General features: G+C 34.7%; 1 protein-coding gene across 2 annotated transcripts; it reads right to left on the bottom strand.

Annotated features, from left to right (window-relative positions):
- Nucleotides 1–10,337: 10,337 nt before the first annotated feature.
- LOC139865932 (aminoaldehyde dehydrogenase 2, peroxisomal-like) lies at nucleotides 10,338–15,753 on the bottom strand. Of its 2 annotated transcripts, XM_071854040.1 has the most exons (16): nucleotides 15,611–15,753; nucleotides 15,393–15,506; nucleotides 14,612–14,754; nucleotides 14,398–14,478; nucleotides 14,151–14,299; nucleotides 13,821–13,913; nucleotides 12,916–13,039; nucleotides 12,741–12,806; nucleotides 12,528–12,594; nucleotides 12,204–12,280; nucleotides 11,986–12,099; nucleotides 11,803–11,880; nucleotides 11,572–11,723; nucleotides 11,437–11,497; nucleotides 10,715–10,821; nucleotides 10,339–10,632 (listed from the first exon to the last, which is right to left on the bottom strand). In XM_071854040.1, exons 2-16 carry the CDS (start codon nucleotides 15,502–15,504, stop codon nucleotides 10,539–10,541), a joined length of 1,518 nt encoding a protein of 505 aa, XP_071710141.1. In that variant the 5' UTR covers nucleotides 15,505–15,506; nucleotides 15,611–15,753; the 3' UTR covers nucleotides 10,339–10,538. The 2 variants fall into 2 exon arrangements, with proteins under 2 accessions (XP_071710142.1, XP_071710141.1); XM_071854041.1 differs by having other exon boundaries at nucleotides 10,338–10,632; nucleotides 15,393–15,715.
- Nucleotides 15,754–22,139: the final 6,386 nt, after the last annotated feature.

Here is a 22,139-nt window from a genome sequence, read left to right as displayed (position 1 = left end):
ATAGCGACAGCAATCAAGTTAGTCCCCAAGTAACGACTTTTTAAATGAGCCCCATCGACTTTGATTACTGGTCGTGCAGAGTTAACAAACGAACGTGTCTGCATATTAAAGTATTGAAACATTATTTTTAAATACGAGTTGAATTAATAAGTAAATAAAGAAAGCATTAAAAATACCGCTGCACCAATGGACATGTAACTCATAACAAATCTGCCTTTGTTGTCCGTTCGAATGTTGGTTACACTACCTGGGTTAGACAATCTAAGATTATATAGATAATTAGGTAGTATTTGAAAGGAATCTTCAAGACTACCCCTCAACATCTCAATTGCGTAACATTTGGCTTTCCATGCTTGGTGGTATGATAGACTTATTTTAAATCGCGCCGACATATCAGTCCTTATATCATTCGGTCGATAGACACGACCTTCTTGTTTCATCACCTCTTTCAGTATATTACCTAGGACCTTCTTGGTGGCATGCTTATTGTTCGGAAGAATTTGGGTATTTGAGCATGTGTGTAGATCATTCAACTTCCGTACTTGAAAGTTGTTGCTATCTTGTATACACCTAGCAGTAATTTTCCATGAACAATTTGGTGATATGCATGTAGCTGTATACCTTGACTTGTCTGAGTACTTTGGTTTTATCTGGAACCCTTCAGTAACACACTTTGTACGTAATTGCATAAGAAAATCTTCCTTGTTTTTGAAAGAATGATTCAATTTAACTAGATCTGAGGTTTCATATATTGTCATTGATCTAGGTTTCATTTCGGGTTGGGTGTTCGACAGTAACGGTGGCATGTTCCAAAATATATCATCTGGTTGGGGATTATACTTAATTGGCTGGTCATAAGTTTGTGTTTGGTCGACGTATTCATCATCACTATCAGGAACATCATCCTCATCAACTATGTAGTTAGAAAAAGGGTGTTTTGTTGGTTTGATTGAATTCACATTTTCCATATCATCATGCTCAGATCCGCTTTGATCAGATGTAGGTAGGTCAACCATGTAATGATCTTCGTTACCTTCAACCGGTGGTTGTTTATCATTCAACAAATTGGTGTAATGTATTTGTTGGTTGATTTCATCTGTGGTTTGAGTTTGTAAGTTGATCTGATTTACAGATTGATTTTGTAGGTTCGAATTATTTGTGTATGGATGTGGTTGGTTGTACTGATCAGTGTATGGGTGGTGTAGGTTGAACTGATTGTTACTTTGGTGTTCTAGGTCGTACTGATTGATGGTTGACTGTTGTAGGTTGAACTGATTGATGGATGACTGTTGTCGGTTGAACTCATTACTGTATGGATGATGTAGGTTGAACTGTTGATTGGATTGCTGATGTAGATTGAACTGATTATTGGATGGATGATTAAGGTTGTACTGATTATTGTAAGGATTTTGTAGGTTGAACTGATAATTGGTCGGATGTTGTAGGTTTAACCGATTATTGTATTGTTGTTGTAGGTTGAACTGATCATTAGGATTAGTAAGGTTTCGACCTAAAACATGCATTGAATTCGTAATATCTTCTAGATATATGTGAACGGGTTGATTTGAGATGGCGAAATTCATAAAATCATTAAAATCATCTTCATCATCAGTGATATCCAAGACACAGTTATCGACAACGTATTTCGTAGATATAACTAAATCTTGTGAAACATCGATTTTTTTAACACATATTTTAACAAAAGCGTACGATTTAAGGGTTTGTTTGGCGCGATTGTAAGTTTCAAAGGTACTCTGGGACAATTAATTGGCATATAAACTATATGATTATTGACATGTTCAAAATAACCTCCTGAACAAATATATATCTTTAACTTACTCATCACTAAATATGTAAAGACATATAAAAGTAGGGATTACTCACCAATAAGTGATGACCTCAAACTGCGCAAAGAGTTAACTTCAACTACTAAGTTGTTGTGAATATGAATCTGGTGTGTTTGAATATCGATCAAGTATGGTGTTTATTAAATATAGGAATTACTTATGGAATCCCATTACTTATAGAGTACAAATGGATAACAGGAATAAAAGGATCTACGTTATCCAATTAAATTCATGAAAGGTGGATTTCCTATCCGTAGCTAATAAGTATAAGAAATGTTATCTAAATGTGGGACCTAGGTTGCCTTTTTAATTATGAAAGTCCACTGTGGTCGACTACTTCATATATGGTGGTCGACTATGTCATTTTTATTAAGTGGTCGACCCACAGCAGGGTCGACCACAGTGTATTTAAGCAGGGTTCGACCACATTTTCCACTGTGGTCGACTACTTCATATACGGTGGTCGACTATGTCATTTTTATTAAGTGGTCGACCAACATCAGGGTCGACCACATTGTATGTAAGCAGTGGTCGACCACATTTTACACCAGTGGTCGACCAGTCATTTGGTGACTGTCAAAAGATTACAGTGGAGCATGTTCAACCTGCTGACCTAATATGCCAACACAAACATTAGAGCTACCTTTTACAGTGGAGTCTGTTCAAAATACAATACCAACACAAACATTAGATCTACCTTTTACGTACTTCGATTCGAGATCTAAAGAATGTCTTCCCCACCCTATGTCTGTATTCTAATGCAACCTTCGCAGTATCTTTCTCGAATGGGTAGGTTAGCTGGAAAAATACACGCTCCATGTTTATGCAAACCCATACACCACAGTCACCGTAATATCCTGACTGCTGAGGTGAGTCGATATATGTAAATGTAGATGGCATCGAGATGTGTGGTGGAGGAGTGTAGTTAATTGCCCTCAAAAACTCTGGCAGACACTTACCCAACTCGGAAACATAATAAGCGCGGTGGTCAATTGACTTGTGCTTGACAAAACTATCGTAAATGACGACGGTGAAGTCCTTAAGATCAAGCACAATAAGCACCCAGTGATCCGCATCTTCCAAACATGTTGGGAATAGGACCTACAATTAACGTTAGAAAGTTATACAGATAACTCTAATCTGAATGTATATGTCAATGTATATTTAAACTGTATATGTATATGTATTTGATATTGTAACCTTCTGACACTTCGACCAATGTGGGAAAGGGAGTCTCGATCCGTCTGCATAGCAAGTAATATTGGGATTGGTGTAATTCGGGTCAAGTGTTTCACCCGTTTTAAAAATCCCCATCCAGTTAATCATGTCGACCGGCATGATCGTACATCTTTGGCGGTCCTTTAGTGGCTGAAAATCCATTTGATCTAAACGGTAGCTCCACCATAACAACATAGATCCCCAACCGTTAATATTCTGAAATTAACCCATTAACAATCACTTAGTCAATCTCAAGTTAGCGGAGTTAAATGTCGACCACTTTAATAATAAGTTTATAAAACACTTACAAAGTTATCTAAGTAACCGCCTTCAAATTTGTTGTAGATCCGCTCCCAAAACTCGTCAGTGATGAATATAAATCCGTCGGATAGGCCCCGAACAAATACCGATAAGCACTCGTAATGTGGAGTCATCATCTCTTCCGGTGTCTTAGGGCCGTCCAGATTCCTTTCATCATGATATAATGTGGACGGGCTGGGATAGATAAGTCCAGACTTATGAATCAAATCGTCAATGATTTCTAGAATAACATTATCAGGCACTACCGGGGCACTCAGTCTCCCCGTCTTCTGTTGTTTTATAGGGATTTCTTTCTCTGGCATGTCAGGCTTTCTTTTTGCACCCTTTTTGATCATTTGTGATGGTGTAACGAAGGGAGACATCCTTTTCCGTGCAACCCGACGGTCCCTTTTGCTTCTCCTCACATAAACCGGTGAAGCAACCTTCACATTATCATACATATCTTTCTTGGTTGTCTGAACTTCAACATCTGACACATATCCACCAATGAAACCACCATCATCCTGTCACAGAAACACACAGCAGTAAGTCATCAGAAAGTCATATATATAGTCGACCTTGACATGGGTCGACTATAGTATAAATGTAATATAGTCGACCTAGTTATTGGTCGACTACATTGTAATCGTGGTGATAGTCGATCCATTGAAGGGTCGACTACTCATCTGCACACTGGACAGTTTATATAACTTACCAACTTGCTTAAATGAATTATATAATAAGAAATTACCTGCTCTTGTTGACGGATATGCTGTTGTAGGTTTTGTATCGTAGAATGGAGTTTTAAAATCATTGTCTTGTGGTAGTCTCTAGAAACATATAAACTCTGCACTATCTTTAGTGTCTCACGTGTAACACGGATGCCAGCCTCAACCCGATCACTCATCTCCTTAATCTCCTTGGCATGTTTGTTTTCCTGGTCATCTAATCTCTTTGTCAAATTCTTAATCATATCCGTCAACTCCTTCTTCGTCTCATCATCAAATTTCTTCGAATCATCATCTTTCTTCACCGGTACTTTAGCATCGGGGTTCTTGAAATAGTTTGCACTAGCAACCCACCACTCACACTTAACCTCTGTCTTGGTGGGCCTCAAACGATTGAGAGGTCGTTCTTCGTCCGGGATATCATCCTGTCATACACATATTCATACACATATTCATACACATATCCATATACATATACATATACATGTACATGTACATATACATATACATATACATATACATATACATATACATATACATATACATATACATATACATATACATGTACATATACATATACAGTTACAGTTACATATACATATACAGATACATGTACAGTTACATATACAAATACAGATACATATACATATACATATACATATACATATACATATACATATACATATACATATACAGTTACATATACACATACATATACAGTTACATATACATATAGATATACACATACATATAAACATAACACATACATAAATATTTTGGCCCATATTTTGGTATAATTATACTCACCGGGAGTTGCATCAACTCAACGTACTCATTCCAGCCCATGACTTTCTTCTTCCGTTTCCAGTGGATTCCACGAGGTATGCCTTCACTTTTCGGCTTGAAAGCATATGCTTCTATTCGGTGTTTGTATGCCTCCCATATCCACATCTACAAACAAAAACCAAATTTGGTTAAATATGAAACATGTTAATTGCTTAAAATTCATAAGTACGGATTACTACCTTAAACGCCCAAGTGAAGCCGCTCAAATGGTATGTCATTACCCCCTTCCGGGTTTGATCTGCTACCCTCTCTTTATAAGGTACTAACACGTGATGCAAACTATTGTAAAGTTTGGTCCATAAGAAAGAACCCCACGGATACTTGTTCATCAACTCAAAGTCCTCTAATAAAAGAAGCATGTCATCGTTTACGCTATCCCGCAACTACTTCCCAAGGAAGCATAAGTTAATTATCAACGCAATAGCGACTATGACCTTATCCTTGTCAGTTCATTTCAACTCATCTTTAAAAAAGGCGTCGTGAAACTCCGAAAGATGACGTTGACCACTATGTCGTTTAATAAAAACACGAGATGAAACTGAGTGGTCAAAATCCGACCTCTCTTGACCTATCCAATCTATAAAAGATGTAACTGGACCAAACCGCATCCCGGTAACCAAGCAAACCTCACGTCTACCACACCTAATGACATGGTCTCGGGTAACTCGAAACCATAGCTCTTCTGGCTCCTCACATATTTCGCGTCCGTTGATTACAAACTTTTTCGGACGGTCAGTCTGATTCATTAATAAGCAATGTATGTATCCCGGATCATTGTCATCACACTTTATATCTAACCAATGACCGAAACACGTCTCTCTGAAAATATTTGTCTGAGCCGGAGTGAGTTTGTTCTTAATCTCCCTTATAAGAGACATCTTGCTTCGAATGGTGACCTTGGCCTCGAACCAAACCTATAATCAGACAATGATAATGTCATTATACATAAATGTTAATATACATACACATACATACAGGTACATACAATTGAAAAGCAAATACACTATAGTCGACCTTCGTTTTAGTCGACTAAAGTTTTATTCAACTATAGGCGACCCAAAATGGGGTCGACTATAGTGTATTTTTTTGGAAGTCGACCCTTTGAGTGGTCGAGTATGCAAGTGATCTTCTGACCTAAGGCATCCCCATAACCATATACAGGTATATACACTTTAGCAAAAACAATGGGAGAATTGTATATCTATAGTTACATATACATATACATATACATATACATATACATTTACATATACATATACAATTACAGATACCTATCATATACTGACATATACACACATACAAATACATCCATACACACATATATATAAATACAGGGACCCATACATAGATATACATATATACACATATATACACATACAGATAAACTAACATATACATACAACAACGAAATAGGTTTTACCTCAATATCTGTCATCTTTGAAGGGAACTCTTGATTGAATCTAGGGACGAAATAGATACACTGACGATGGAATTAGGGTTTATCTACAAACTATACAAACTATTGAAGTGATCTCTTGATTGAATCTGCAATGAATGAGGGTTGATGAATCAGGTTACGATCTGCAATGTTAGAGTTGAAATTTGAATTTTGTTATCCCAACTCGCTATTTCAGTGTCTTTTTGAATACTTGACCATCATTAAGGTCGCCCTTGTTTTTTGGGGTCGAATATAGTAGTCGACCGATATCCAACAAAAGTCGACCTTTCTAGTTATAAACGGTGGTCGACCACATTTAAATTTGGTGTGGTCGACCAGGTATAGCGGTAGTCGACCCAATGGGTGGTCGACTTAACGGTGTAAATAGATAATTTTTTTTCTAAAAGTGTATTTTGGAATAAAACTTTTTAAAAAAGTGTATTTTGGGGAATTTCCCTCAAGTTAAAATGATTCTGACGAACAGGCTCATAATCTATGCATTATTATTCAATACTGATGTTTTTGATATAATATTATCGGTAATAAAAGAATTTTTTTAATTGTAATTGTATTATACATTTGATAAATATCAATAATAACGTTATCAACTAATAATTTATACAATGTCGTGCAACGCACGGGCTCATAAAACTAATATATATATATATATATATATATATAGTTAAAGGATCTAGAGAGAACTAAGGGTGGGAGAGAACCCACAGAACTCGTAGATTGAACTTCAAAATATGTTTAGATTGAGCTTCAGTTTGTGGAAAAAAAAAATTCAATCTTAAAAAAAAAATTAATCTGCAAAAAAATCAATATGCACAAAAAAAGTCAATCTGCACAATAAAAAAGTCAATCTGCACACAAAAAAACTCAACTTCACAATAAAAAGGTCAATCTACACAATAAAAAAATCAATCTACACAATAAAAAACTCAATATGCACAAAAAAGTCAATCTGCACACAAAAATATAAAAAAATGGGGGAAAAAATCAAAAAAATTTTTTTTGGAAAAAAAGATTTTTGATTTTTTTCCCCCCCAAAGAATAGGTGCATATGGTTGGTGCATGTGCATTTAATATGTGAGTTATCTAAGTTCTCTTCTACCATTGGTTCTCCATGGATCCTCACCCTATATATATACATATCTATGAAACAAAAAGTTTCTCTTAATTGTGGTTGAATCTTAATTGTGGTTGAAAGTTATTTATGGATTATTATATATATAGATTATATAATTATTTACAATTATTATTATTATTATATTATACATGTATAACCCGTACGCTACTCTCCACAAATTAGGGTTCCATTATTCTCTATTCTTTTAAAGGCCACGAAACTGATATTCAATTTTATTCTCAATTACCAATTTCAATGGCCATGATCAAGAGACCTGTACATAATCCAACGATTGATCTATTTCGAACCCTCCAAGAATCTTGCTTGCTTTGGTCACCGCTTGGTTAAGAACAAACGGTGTTTTTTCTTACAGATTTAATTAAGAGGAAAATATTTTTTTAGGGAAAGTAAATTTTATTTCTATTTTTTAAATTTTTTTTTACAAATATTAGGATCACGTGAAAATATGAAAATTAAAAAAAAAAAAAAAAACACTTTGTGATAAACGTTATTATTTTAACCAGAAAACGCTCGAAGAAATAACATTCATCGATAAATGTTCCTGACAAAATTTATCGTGATGCATGGTATTCTTCGGGCGTTGTTTTTAGGGTTTAGAAATTAAGGTTTAGGGTTTAGTTTTAGTTTTTAATACGAATGGTTTATAGTTTAGGGTTTAGTTCCCTAAACCCAAAATCCTAAACCCTAAACCCCGGCTAAATTTTGAAAAAAAACTTCACAGAAGATTAAAAAAACGGGATTTAGAGTTTAGATTGAGTTTTTAACACGAACAGTTTAGAGTTTAAGGGTTATGGTTTTGGGACTAAACCCTAAACTCTATATCAGACTAAATTTTGAAAAGAAAAAAAAACTTCACATAAGATGAAGAAAAAAAAAACGCTTGAAGAATAACATTCATCATGATGAATGTTATTAAGAATAACATTTATCGATAAATGTTATTAATTCGAGTGTTTTCTAGTCAATCTAAAAACATTTATCACAAATGTCTTTTTAAATATTAATATTTTTACCTAATCTTAATATTTGTGAAAATTGATTTTTTTTTTTTTTAAATTTACTTCCTCCTACATGGCCATTATATATATATATATATATATATATATATATATATATATATATATATATATATATATATATATATATATATATATATATATATATATATATATATATATATATAAGAGGGAAACACTTTTTTAAGGAAGGGAGAAGTAATTTTTTTTAAAATTTTCTTAAATAAACATTAAGATCAAGTGAAAATATGAACATTTAAAAAATACACTTTTTGATAAATATTATTATTTTGACCAGAAAACACTCGGAAAAAAAATTCATCTATATGTTATTTCGAGCATTTTTTAGGGTTTAGATATTAGGGTTTAAGGTTTAGTTTGAGTTTTAACACGAACAGTTTAGAGTTTAGGGTTTAGGGATTAAACCCTAAATCTTAAACCCTATATTCTAAATCGGGTTAAATTTTGAAAAAACTTCACATGAGATGAAAAAAAACACTCGAAGAATATCATTCACCACGGTGAATGTTATCGTGAATAAAATATCGATGAATGTTATTTTTTCGAACGTTTTCTGGTCAAAATAATAACATTTATCACAAAGTGTCTTTTTTAAATGTTTATATTTTCACCCCATCTTAATGTTTATGAATTTTTTTTTATAGAAAAACAAATAAAAGAATTACTTCCCCTTTCTCAAAAAAGTGCTTCCCTCTTGATGATGACTATATATAGCGTGGCGAGTCCTAAAAAGAAGGCTTCCCGTAAAAACAGAATTGGATAAAAGAGGTATTGACTTACATAGTGTTCATTGCCCTTTATGTGATGATGATATAGAATCGTTAGATCACACACTTATTTTTTCTGATCGAGCTCAAGAGATTTGGAAACAGGTATATAGATGGTGGAAATAGGCTCTATTGAGTCGACAGCAATTGTCGATTTATTGGCGACTTGACTGACTCTTAGAGCCTAAATTAAATTCCAGGCAAGATTTAAAACCCATGGAAATTTGATTCTACCATTTTCATGGCGTCTACTTATTTTTTATTTTATTATTTTTTATTTTTTTTTAAAAACTTTTTCTACTTAAAGGCTGGAGGTCCTCTCGGAAGCAATCTCTTTATCCGTCGAATAGAGAGAGGGATGACTTTCTCTACTTTTGAGAGTGTTTCACTCTGGGTGGAGAAATGACTTGTCTTTATTCTCGGATAGGGGAATGATTGTCTACATCTCACCTCCCCCATACACCACTCATGTGGTATTGGGTTTTGTTGTTGTTGTTGTTGTTGTTGTTGTTGTATATAGATGGTGGAACTTGGGAACATTCTCTTCTTTTAGGTGTTAACAAGTTACTTCGAGACAACCCGGTCCAAGTAAGATCATCAATACGGGGTTATATTTGGCAAGTGGTAGTGTGGACTAGTGCGTATCTAATTTGGAAGAATAGGAACAACATGGTGTTCCAAGCTAGAGGTTAGAACGCACCGGTTGCTCTCAATGAGATTCAAGTTTTATCGTTTAATTGGATTTCGAGAAGTAAAGGAATCAACATCAATTGGCACGTGTGGTTATCCGACCCACACTATTTTTAACCTAATTTCGTGTTGCTATTAAGATGCTATCTCTCCATCTTCACGGCAATTATCATTTTTTGTATTAGCTCGTGTTTTAGTTCCTAATTTGATTATAACTATGTATAGTTTGCGGGGGGCCAATTCTAGCCAACGCGCCTCACTGTAACTTTTCATTGTGTTAATAAAAATTTTGCCTTTCGAAGAAATAATAATAATAATAATAATAATTAATAATTAATAAACCATAGCTTATTACGTCAATACTTTAATTTAGCAAAACTTACAGTTAATTCTCGAATTACACTATTACACAGAGGACCAAAACAGGAAACACAAATTACAAATACTCTGGTCATCCTTCATCCTTCAGCTTCAGGTCGTGCTTTAATGGTACAAAATTAGATATTCGTCCTTCTTAAAGCTTAGGGGATGGAGGTGTATACCAACCCCATGCATCGTTAGAGATATAACGAGTCACCTGCTTTACGCTCAAGTAGTTATCAAGTCCCCTGAAAACAGAAGTTAAGTCGAGTAAGATGCAATTTGCGGTGATCTTATAAAATCTGGATGTGTAAATTATAAATTTATTACCATTCTCCGAGTTCATGACCAAAACCACTACGTTTTTTACCGCCCCATGGTGCTTGCGAAAAACATGGCTGCGAACAGTTGACCCATACGATACCTGCCTCAAAAGCCTGCAAGATGCAAACAAATTAATGCATTAGTCACAATGAACTGTAATAATGGTATTGTTTGGTTTATGTACACGCTAACACTGTAAGAACTTTACGGAAAAAAAAAAGGGGATTATATATCGGGAGGCCACCCAAGTTTTACCGTTTTGTGTTTCTAGGCCACCCATATATGAAAATGATTTTGTAGGTCACCAAAGTTTATCTTTTCGTGTTTATAGGCCACCCATATTTGAAAATGATTTTTGTATACCATTCAATTTCGTGTGTTGTTCCATACGCACCAAATCTAGCTAAAATCTTATTAGAAAAATGTAAAAAGTAACACAGTTAAACAAGTTTTTCTTAATTAACATTATTTATATGATGGTTAGTTGTTACCAAATACATATTTGCGTTTTTTATATATATATTTTCAAAAGAGTTTTCAGTCTGATGTGGTATATATGTACCAACATACGAACTTGAATGACCTACCTAATCACCTACAAACACGAAAAAAATAAATGTGGGTGGCCTACAACATCATTTTCAAATATGGGTGGCCTAGAAACACAAAACGATAAACTTTGGTGGCATCCTGATATATAATCCCAAAAAAGAAATATCTATTGTTACCTTTGTTACACGATCACATCGGTCCAAATCATTGGATATTACAGCAGCACCCAAACCATATCTGTAACAGTAACAGCATAAATCGTTTAAAAAAGAAAACTGATCAGGTTGCTAATTAGGGAAAGAAATACTCACTGGGTGTCATTTGCTAATTCAATTGCTTCTTCTTCCGTTGAGAATGTTTTAACACAAAGAACGGGTCCAAAAACTTCATCTTTCCAAATTTGCATGGATGTGGTAACATCACTAATGATGGCCGGCTCAATATAGAATCCGCTTTTCAAATGCTGATATATTGTAAACATTCGTCAATTAACAAATTTATTGAGAATTTTAGCAGTTTTACATTAGATAAAAGACTCGTACCTGGGGACGTTGCCCTCCATACAAAATGGTAGCACCTTCACTTTTGGCGGTTTCAACAAACTTCAACACCTTCTCATACTGAAATGTCGAATAACTTAATGATGAGTCATTAGTTATATGAATTCGAAGGTTTACAAATTGAAAATCAGGTTAAAAAGAAATGGTAATATAATAATTTATTACCTGTCCACTACTAACCACGGGCCCAAGCCTACAACCTTCCTCCAATGGGTCTGAAATCTTGATGTTTTTAGCCCACTTCACAAGTTTGTCTTGAAATTCGTTGGCAATACTTTCCTGAAACATCAACATGATCACAATCGATTAAATACTTATGTTAACCCTTTTTGACTTGGCAATAATACCAATAACCAAATACCAATTTACTATCACATACTTACGTGAACTATAAGGCGAGAAGTTGCACTGCAGATTTGCCCATTCGTCCAGAAGCAACCAAATAGTGTCCACTCGACAGCTGTTAGGACAGAATGCTAAGATACTTAACAAACTACAGGAGATTAACAACACTCCAACTAAATACAAGTTTAATTCTAATTATATTTATATTTATATTTATATTTATATTTATATTTATATTTATATTTATATTTATATTTATATTTATATTTATATTTATATTTATATTTATATTTATATTTATATTTATATTTATATTGCAAAGATGATCATCAGCCAGGAGAGTATGACATTACAAAACAAACCTTTGTCAATGTCAACATCATCAAACACAACTATTGGACTCTTTCCTCCAAGCTCAAGTGTAACAGGCTGTCAAACCAACACAGCACAAGAATAATATGTGAACAAGAAAAAAGAAGAAAAAAAAACTCAATTTAGATTTAGTTCAAATAAAGTTACTTAGGATAACTCCAAACATGTTAGTCTCAAACTCTAAAGATTATAAATAGAAATACCTTGACATTTTGAGCTGCAGCAGTCATAATCTTGCTTCCTGTGACACTACTTCCGGTAAATGCAATCTGTTTGGAAAATCAAAACATTATTCTAATGTTGTTTTATAAACTACAAATGCACAAAAGAAGTTGAAGCATGAGATAAAGAGTAAAGTAACAAAAAATGTGAGTATACCTTATCAACATCAGGGTGAGAAGCCAAAGGAGCACCAGCGTCTGGCCCTAATCCAGTAAGAATATTGAGTATACCAGGGGGTAGTCCCACTTCTCTGCATACTTCACCTAATTCCAGGCAGGTGCTGTAATTGAATAACAGATCGTAAAATTTAGAGGTGTTAGTTTACTTTGAACTCTCACAGGTTTCACATTAGCAGAAAAACTAGGCTAAAGAGAGATACAGGCCAAACGGGTGGAATGTTACCCACAGTTTCATAAAAATGGTTTTAATCTCCAATACGGCTCTATTGAGTCGACATCAATCGTCGATTTATGGGCGACTTGACTGACTCCTAGAGCCTAAATTAAATTCCAGGCAGGAGTTAAAACCATGGAAATTTGATTCTACCATTTTCATGGCGTCTAATTATTTTTATTTTATTATTATTTTTTTTAACTTTTTCCTACTTAAAGGCCGGAGGTCCTCTCGGAAGCAATCTCTTTATCTGTCGAATAGAGAGAGGGATGACTTTCTCTACTTTTGAGAGTGTTTCACTCTGGGTGAAGAAATGACTTGTCTTTATTCTCGGATAGGGGAAGGATTGTCTACATCTCACCTCCCCATACACCACTTATGTGGTATTGGGTTTTGTTGTTGTTGTTGTGGTTTTAATCTCCAATATCAGTTTATTCAGACGAGTTGGCTGTTTAATGATATAGTTTTGTTTAGAATTAATTACATTACATACTAGGAAGCAAAAAACGGTTTGTGGGCCGCCTGACCCGTTTTGACTTGTATAATAGTTACGCATTCGCCGAACCATGGTCATTAACCAACCCATGACTTACCAATTTGGCCACCCCTAATACATATATAGGAACCTTACAACAGAAGGCAGAAAGTGGGGATCAATAAGGACTTACACAGATGCCAGTTCAGATGGCTTAAGAACTGCAGCACAGCCAGCAGCCAGGGCAGGTGCAACTTTCCATGTAGCCATCAACAACGGGTAATTCCTAAAGAGAGAAAATATAGTTATAATTACAATTATAATTATTAATAGCAATACTCTTTATTAGTTATTACAATACATTATAATGGCCTACAATTGCAGGTTATATACAAAGTAGATAATTCTACTTTAATTTTTATTAACTGATTTAAGAGATACCCTGGCATATTAGCCCAACAATACCGATAGGTTCCCCACATGACATTTAAATGAATTCTGATAGATTTAAGAGAGGGAGTACCATGGCGTAATTAGCCCAACAACACCAATAGGTTCCCTAATGACATGACATTTAAATGTATCCATTGGAAGATCAACAGGTGCATTTTGCTTTGCATCCAACGCCTCAGCAAGATCAGCATTATATTCAAAACATCCAGCAACATCATCCTAAAAGACAGTAGTTTTATTAGCGGATTGTACATTTAGAAAAAAGAAAAAACGGAAAATATGAATAAAACGGCAATATGATGATTCATAATACACACTATATCCCAGGCTGCTTCATCAAGTGGCTTTCCACAATCAATAGCTTCAAGTTTTGCGAATAAATCTTTTTTCTCGGTTATCTACACAAGAATGAAAGCTTATAAACATTAATTAAAATAGAAAAACAAAACGAACTATCAGAAGGACCTTTATGAACTACAAAGCCACTGGATAGTTAAAATCGAGTATTCAGTAACAAAACTGAACAGGTACCTTTGCAGCAATGGCACGAAGATACTTTGCACGATGTGCTCCGGAAGCTGTTGCCCACTCTTTCCCTCCATTACGTTTAAGAGCTTTACGAGCTGCTTTTACAGCAATATCAACATCTTCAAAGGTAGCTGCTGGGACATCCCCTGCACCCAAATTATTCAATACATATAAATTGAAAAGAAATTTATTGGTATATGATATCAACAATTATGTGTCACAAGAAATGCAGAAAATGGAGCAATGATCAAAGTAACACAAGCTTCATGTGAACAGAAGAAATTGCAACAACCTGCATACACTCTTCAAGATGATAAGTTTTGAAGAACATGTACAGAATTATCTATCAAAATGCGTACACAATTAAGTGATTATTTTATCATTATCATTGAAGTCTTTGTGATCAGAATATGATTTGGAGAACTGTAGATTATTAATTAACCTCAAACGTCACAAATAATCACACGAATAAGTAATACATAATTATAATCCTTGATGTCCCTACAACTAAACTGAAAAGGTGCTTCCAAACTAATCGGCCTGCGATGATGACATAATCATACATTCAAACTAATCGGCCTGCGATGCGACCAGTGTTCATGAACATACACAAATCTCACATATGGTAATCACTACCTTATATACAATTTTACAATAACAACACACAGAATTAATAACAGAATAGATACATCTTCTATATCTATATCTATATATAATATACTGTATATTACTGTATTATATTATAACATAAACAGGAATATACAAATTTAGTAAAAAATTATACCGACGATCTGCTCCGTAGCTGGATTGATTACAGGAATGCGATTATTTCTAACAGATTCTCTCCATTCTCCGTCAATGAATAACTGCCGTGACGGTATCGAGATCGCTGCCATATCTGGTTAACAACGACAGTTAGTTTAAACGTTTACTAAAATTTGAGTGAGTTATTTAGTTGGCCAGGGTTTAGTAATAGCGAGGAGTATTATTTAGCTAGCTTACAGTAGTAGGCTGTAGGCAGTTACTGATCGAACGGTGACTGAAAGTTAGGGTTCACGGAGGAGGTGCAGTGGTGACGGACGGCGTGAAATTGAGATCAGGTGTGTTGAATTCCAGAGTAAGTTATACGGATATTATGCAGGATATAAAAAAAAAAAAAAAAAAAAAAAAAAAAAAAAAAAAAACCTGTACTGGGTGGGATCTTATTTGGACATATTATATTATAATTATATCATCATTTGATTCGATGATATGTGATTAGTGTTTTTGATTTTTATTGATGAGCGGGTAAATTAGTAAAAATTTTTGGATAAGCATGAGTATGGTTTAAAAAGTGATATGCATTATTCGTCGTGTGTAAACTCAATTCACTAATTGAGGTAACCCTAATTGTTTTGACTTTGGAGGGATATGCATAATCTTCTTGCTTTGATTTAAGGGATTTTAAGGTTCTTACTAACCATAATTGAGGCAAAGAACCCTTTTGCTAAAAATTGATGCAATGTCGTGTGATTTTGTGATAAGATTGATATATTAGAGATGTAAAAACATTATTTAAGTTCAAATTTGTTGATTTCACGAGTGAATAATGATGATAATCTATTTAAGTGTTTCAGATTTAACAACTTTAATATATGCAAACAAATTGTCTAATGTTGTCCCGTTTCGTGAAACCATGTGCAATAATTTGTTACCGCAAAAGATCGGTATCTTTGTATGGCGTGTTCTCATTAAAAGGTTACCCGTTTGTATTGAACTTGATAAGCGATGTATCGATCTGGACTCATTAAGATGTCTCGTTTGTGATGATGCTATTGAAACCGTTGAAAATACTTTACTTGAATGTTCCTTTGCAAAAGATTTATGGGGTAGAGTATATCGATGGTGGAACTTCGGAAACTTGAATCACGCTAGCTTAGATGAAAGGTTCAAAGGAATTAAAGACTTGGCACTACCAAACTCGACATCAAAAATATGGCAAGTAATCGAATGGGTTTGTGGCTACGTAATTTGGTAAAATAGAAATCAAATCGTTTTTCGAAAGAAAAAGGGGAATGGGCTGGTAGCTCTGAACGAGGTTCAATTAAAAAATTTCGAATGGATAACAAGTCGCTCCAAAAGAATCAAATTAGATTGGAACTAATGGCTCATAAACCCGAATAACTTCGAAGAACATGGTTAATCTCAAATAGTATTTCTCTTCGTTGTAAGAACTTTTCGCATGTTTTAGTTAGGTTCTGTTAGTTCGTTGCTTGTAAGTTTTAGGCAATGTAAAGTATGCTCTCGCATGCTTAATCATGTACTTTATTTCCTTTTAATAAAATTTATCTTCCCTTTCAGAAAAAAAGTTTGAATTTATCGTTTAGGTTCTGATTATTTGACAATATTAATGTCAAATAATTTATTTCATAAAAGCAGCCACATAAGCATTTAACAAAGGGTAAAGATTAAATTTACTTCATTTACCTTTTTCTTTTTTACCTAATTAACGAGATTTTATTTTCATTTTTCTAGCGACTGTTTTGATTATTCAAATCACTTTCCAAAAGCTTAAAAAATTATACATATATCTTGAATATTCAAAACTGATGCTACTACTTCAAATTATGGATTCGACAGTTACTCCTTTTGCCGTTCAAATGTAACAACTCATAAATAACGGTAATCGGTAATTTACAACATAAGTGCAAGTTCCTTACTTTTTGAAGATGAGCCATTCCAATATTACCGATACAATCCAGGTTCAGGGGCAAGCGCCAACAAGGATGAAAGTACCGATATCACACTCTAGACAAACAAGCTTAAAGCCATCTGTACTTCCGGCGGGAATTCGGAGGCTTGGCGGGCGCATGCACCCAAATAGGATTCCGGCAAGAAGAGGTTTGTGCGAAGAGAGCGAAAAAAGTAATTGGGATCATATTTTAGTTGGCTACTATCGCTCCTAAGATCTGAATAATTGTACCAAAAATGATAACAATAGCCTTAAGGACTATGGTTACGGATTATTTGCAAAGTTAATATTTCTAATATAAATCACATATTTTCATTAATACATTCTCTCTTTTATTTTAAGTATGGAAAGTACATAATAACTTAAAAAATTATCATTTTACTGCTTAAACGTAATTTTTAAAGTTATGTTTAGACTAGGGATGACAATGGCCACCCGACCCAGTGGATATCCACCCGATCCACCCGCTTTGTAATGGATATGGATGAACCTAAATGGATATAGATAAATCTAATTGGATATAGATATAGACATGGATGAAAAGTTTCATCCATGGATATATCCATTAACACCCGAAATACATATACAAATACATAAATATTGATGTATGCTTACATATTTACTACTTCGTATTACACATGCATTTACCATTAGATTTGGATTTTGATTTCAACCTTATAATAAAACAACTATTATATATTACAATAAAAGGCGTATATCTAACAAAATAAACATTAAATTACATATTTAATTTTTTATAATCTATGTTTAACAGTAAATTCAACAAATTATGTTATGTTTTCAACAAAGATTACACATTTTTGTGTATAGATTATAATTATGTCATTTTATATTTATTTTGCTATACTACGTTTTTGTTTTCATCGCAATTCGGAAATATTATAACATTTTTTTTTTAAATCCAATGGATATCCATTTACCCGTTTAATCCAGTGGATATGGATATGGATGGATGAACTAAAATTAAATGGATATAGATATGGATATAGATTGACGAAAACTAATTGGATATGGATATGGATACAGCACCACCCGACCCATATCCGATTCATTGTCATCCCTAGTTTAGACCACTCTCAATCGTGATATACTTCCTTCCCATCAATAAGTGACACATTAGCGCCATATCAATATTTTATCACTAAGACTAAATCACCACTAAACACTTTCAGCCCTAACATACTTCCTCCTCTAGACTAATTAATTTTTTTAATCATAATAATAAATAATGCCATAATTTTATAAAATAAAAATACTTTAATTACTAAATACATAATTAAAAAACATTAAATTTATAAATTAAAGTACGAAAAAAATTAAAAGTCAACATAAAAAGAATACAAAACACTAAAACTATTCGAATTCATCCGACAATTCCGCAAGTTGCCTCACATATTTTTTCTTAATCCTTCTGCGAGCTCTCATCATCATATTGTACTCATCGGCAGTGGCGAGTTTATTTGTATACCCGTGGGGTCACGGTACACTACTAGTTTGAAATTTTTTAGTAGAAAATACTCTTTAAATTGTATAGGACACCACTAAATTTAATCGCAAGACCCCATATGTTTTTCAAATTTATAATTTTTCTTTTGAATTGTTTAAGACACCACTAAATTTAACTCCTCGGACACCATATTTTTTTCGATTTTTAAGTTTTTTAAAAGTAAATTACCACTAAAACATCATTCAATTATAATTAGTAGTGAAAAAAAATGGGACCCCATTGCATTTTAATCCTGGAATCGCCACTGCTCGTCGGGAGGTAAATCACGTGATACCGGTTTTGAAAGAAGCTTTAAACCCTTAAACACATACGCGTCTCAACCTCTTCCGCTATCTTTTCCATTGTTTTTTTTCGTGACTAATGCGACAGCTTCCGCGAACTCAGCCGTCTTCTTGCGCGCTTCCTCCGACGATCTACGAGAACCGACAATATACTTTTGCCTGATGTTGCAATTTCGACCCATTTACTAGAAAATGAAACGGTTTGGTTATGTTTATTGTCTAATGGGTCAAATGAGCAATAAGATATTGGCTTTAAAGGAAACGAGTCAATGGAATAAACATGTCTAAAGTAACCCAATTACCTGAGGTGGCAATTTCGACTCATTTATTGAAAAATGAATCGCTTTGGTTACGTTTAATGTTTATGGGTCAAATGAGTAAAAAATATATTGGATTTATAGGAAACGGGTCAAAGGAATAAACAAAAGAAAAAATGTGTATGGGTCAAATATATTGGTTACGTTTAATGTTTGATGGGTCAAATGTGTTGTCAGCTCCCAAAAGTTGAGGATCTATCTAATTCTGAGCCAGGTTCAAGTATATGGATACCCAACTCTTTTCCTTTGAAAAAAAAAATGTTAATGACATTTTTTATTTGTTTCTAAAGTTTTCTTGAACTTCTATTTGTGACTTATCTATATCTCCTATTTTGTTAAGGATTTATTAGAGATGTTTCACTCTTGGTTAATTGTTTGATGATTATTTGGTTATGGATAAATGTTTTGTTTGGATACTAAGATTTACTAAGTCTTCCTCAAGTCGTGTGGACTTGTGATATTAGTACTTAAATAATAATGATAGAATCCGAGAAGAACATGTAAATGAGTTGGATAATCTGTTATCTGCTAAGATGATCCAAATCAATAATCTAAGCACATGTAAACTTCATTGTTGTATTTGCAGACTTAAAATGCATAATTCAAGCAACTCTAATCCGTAGGTACTACTTTTTAAGTATAAACCATTATATCTTAAAACTGATAATTCAAGCAACTCTAACCCGTAGGTACTACTTTTTAAGTATAAACCATTATATCTTACATTCTAATGCAAAAACGGATCGTATGGCCAAACAAATAATTAATTGATGAACTGGAAAGAACTTATACCAAAGGAATAAAGTCAAAGCCTCACACGGCTATAACCAAAACAAAGCCAAAGGGCTATTCTCTGTTTTATTAACTCAAAATAAAAATCAACTCTAAACGATTCCTGGATAGTTTCCTCAACGCTCAATGAACGTTGTTGCAAATTCTGGTAACTCAACGAAAACTTCTTGCCGAAAATTTTCGAGTAAATTTTTTTTCTCTAATAACATCTTCATCTTTTCCCATGTTTTCACTTTAGATTTTCGGGCATACGCCCTAGATATCCGAACATGTTCCCACCATAAAGAAACGTGCTTGCGCAACTTTATGGCAACTAATTTCACCTTGAGGTTGTCGGGGATGTCTTTGATGTAACAACCCTGGAATTTCCAATGTATATTTATTAATATTTATTATTAATACTTGCGCCTTATTAAATGTATTTTTATGCATTTACTTTTATCGTACTTAACTTTACTTGGCCCGACTAGTCTTTGTGACACGCATACTTTTCTCGAATAATATTTTTGAATATTATTTAGATTCATGATTAATTAATATTAGTCATTTTCTCGAATAATATTTTTGAATATTATTCCAGCTCCACTTGCCCCCGGACCCTCGGAGCCACAGCACCATCCCGGTGATGCTGTGATTCCCGCGGATCTTGGGGAAGGTCCAGTCCGTAATGAGCATAACCATTGGTGCCGACGCGCTCCTGATGAACGTCTCGTTCCAATCGGACCCGCCAGATACCGACAGATGATGGCCGCCCGAGGAGAGCCAGTACAGCCACCCATGCAACTACCTCCACATGATTCGGACGACCCATCCTTCGCTGACTCTTTATCCGACGACACCTCCTCAGACGACTCCAGTGACGATGATTCTGATGAGGACCCTGATGATGCACCTGTACAGCCACCCTCCACCCCGCCGAAGAAGCGGTACCGTTTCGATGGCACCGTTATTCCAGGGATCAACGGAGGTCGTGCATTCACTGACGCATATGGTCGGCGTCGTAGGGTTACCGCCCGCAAGCGGCTTGTGCCGTACCCTGCCGATCCTTTTATGCGTAAGCCTTACCACTTTGCAGCCTCTACTTCTGGAGCCGGATCGTCCGCACCACCGACACCACATGCACCACCAGCACCGCCTGCCCCACCATCTCCCACTGTCGAGGAACTGACAAGGGAGGTGGAGATCCTTCGTGCTCGGGTAGCTGAGCTCGAGGACCAGATGTCTCATGTATTGGACATCCTACACCCACCTTCACCGTAGGGCATTTGTAGTAGATTTCATTATGTAATCTACTTGTAGTTTCATGTATTACTTATGTATTGTACGAACTTATGCAGATGTATGCAACTTATTATTAATGAATGGAACTTTGTGTTGTTTACTTTTTGCACAAGTGTTCTATTTACGTTACTGTATGATGATTCTGTTGTATTTGTACCTGGATGCATTACTTGATAAACATGTGATGTGTTGATTCTATGTTGGTTACCATATACTGTATTAGTATTTATTGAATACTGTATTTTGACTTGAGTCAAAATTTTTGTTTAGAACATCATGGCCAACGGACGATCAACACCCACCGCAGCCCAAATCGAGGATATGATAAATGAACGAGTCGCCGCAGCTTTAGCGGAAAGAAACCTCCAAGCTCCACCACCACTGGTTATCCAGCCCATTCGTAATGGGTGCACATACAAAGAGTTTCAAAGCTGCAAACCTCACAACTTTAGTGGAACGGAGGGGCCAGTTGGTCTCACTAGGTGGTTTGAGAAGTTAGAGTCTGTGTTTCGAGTTAGTAACTGCTCAGAGGCAAACAAAACCAAGTTTGCTTCATGTACGCTGTCTGACGGCGTACTAACATGGTGGAACACGTTGGCTT

Source organism: Rutidosis leptorrhynchoides, chromosome 9 (assembly GCF_046630445.1).
Source record: "Rutidosis leptorrhynchoides isolate AG116_Rl617_1_P2 chromosome 9, CSIRO_AGI_Rlap_v1, whole genome shotgun sequence".
Lineage (NCBI taxonomy): Eukaryota > Viridiplantae > Streptophyta > Magnoliopsida > Asterales > Asteraceae > Rutidosis > Rutidosis leptorrhynchoides.
The sequence above is the reverse complement of the archived record's forward strand: the minus strand, read 5'-3'. Positions and strand labels throughout refer to the sequence as shown.

Excerpts from the sequence above, each read along its gene's own strand:
- LOC139865932 (XM_071854040.1), bottom strand. The coding sequence starts at position 15,504 with ATGGCAGCGATCTCGATACCGTCACGGCAGTTATTCATTGACGGAGAA. Across the intron at positions 12,807-12,915 it reads CTCACCCTGATGTTGATAAG|ATTGCATTTACCGGAAGTAG; the intron begins GTATACTCACAT and ends TTTTCCAAACAG. Across the intron at positions 11,724-11,802 it reads ATGGAGGGCAACGTCCCCAG|CATTTGAAAAGCGGATTCTA; the intron begins GTACGAGTCTTT and ends ACAATATATCAG.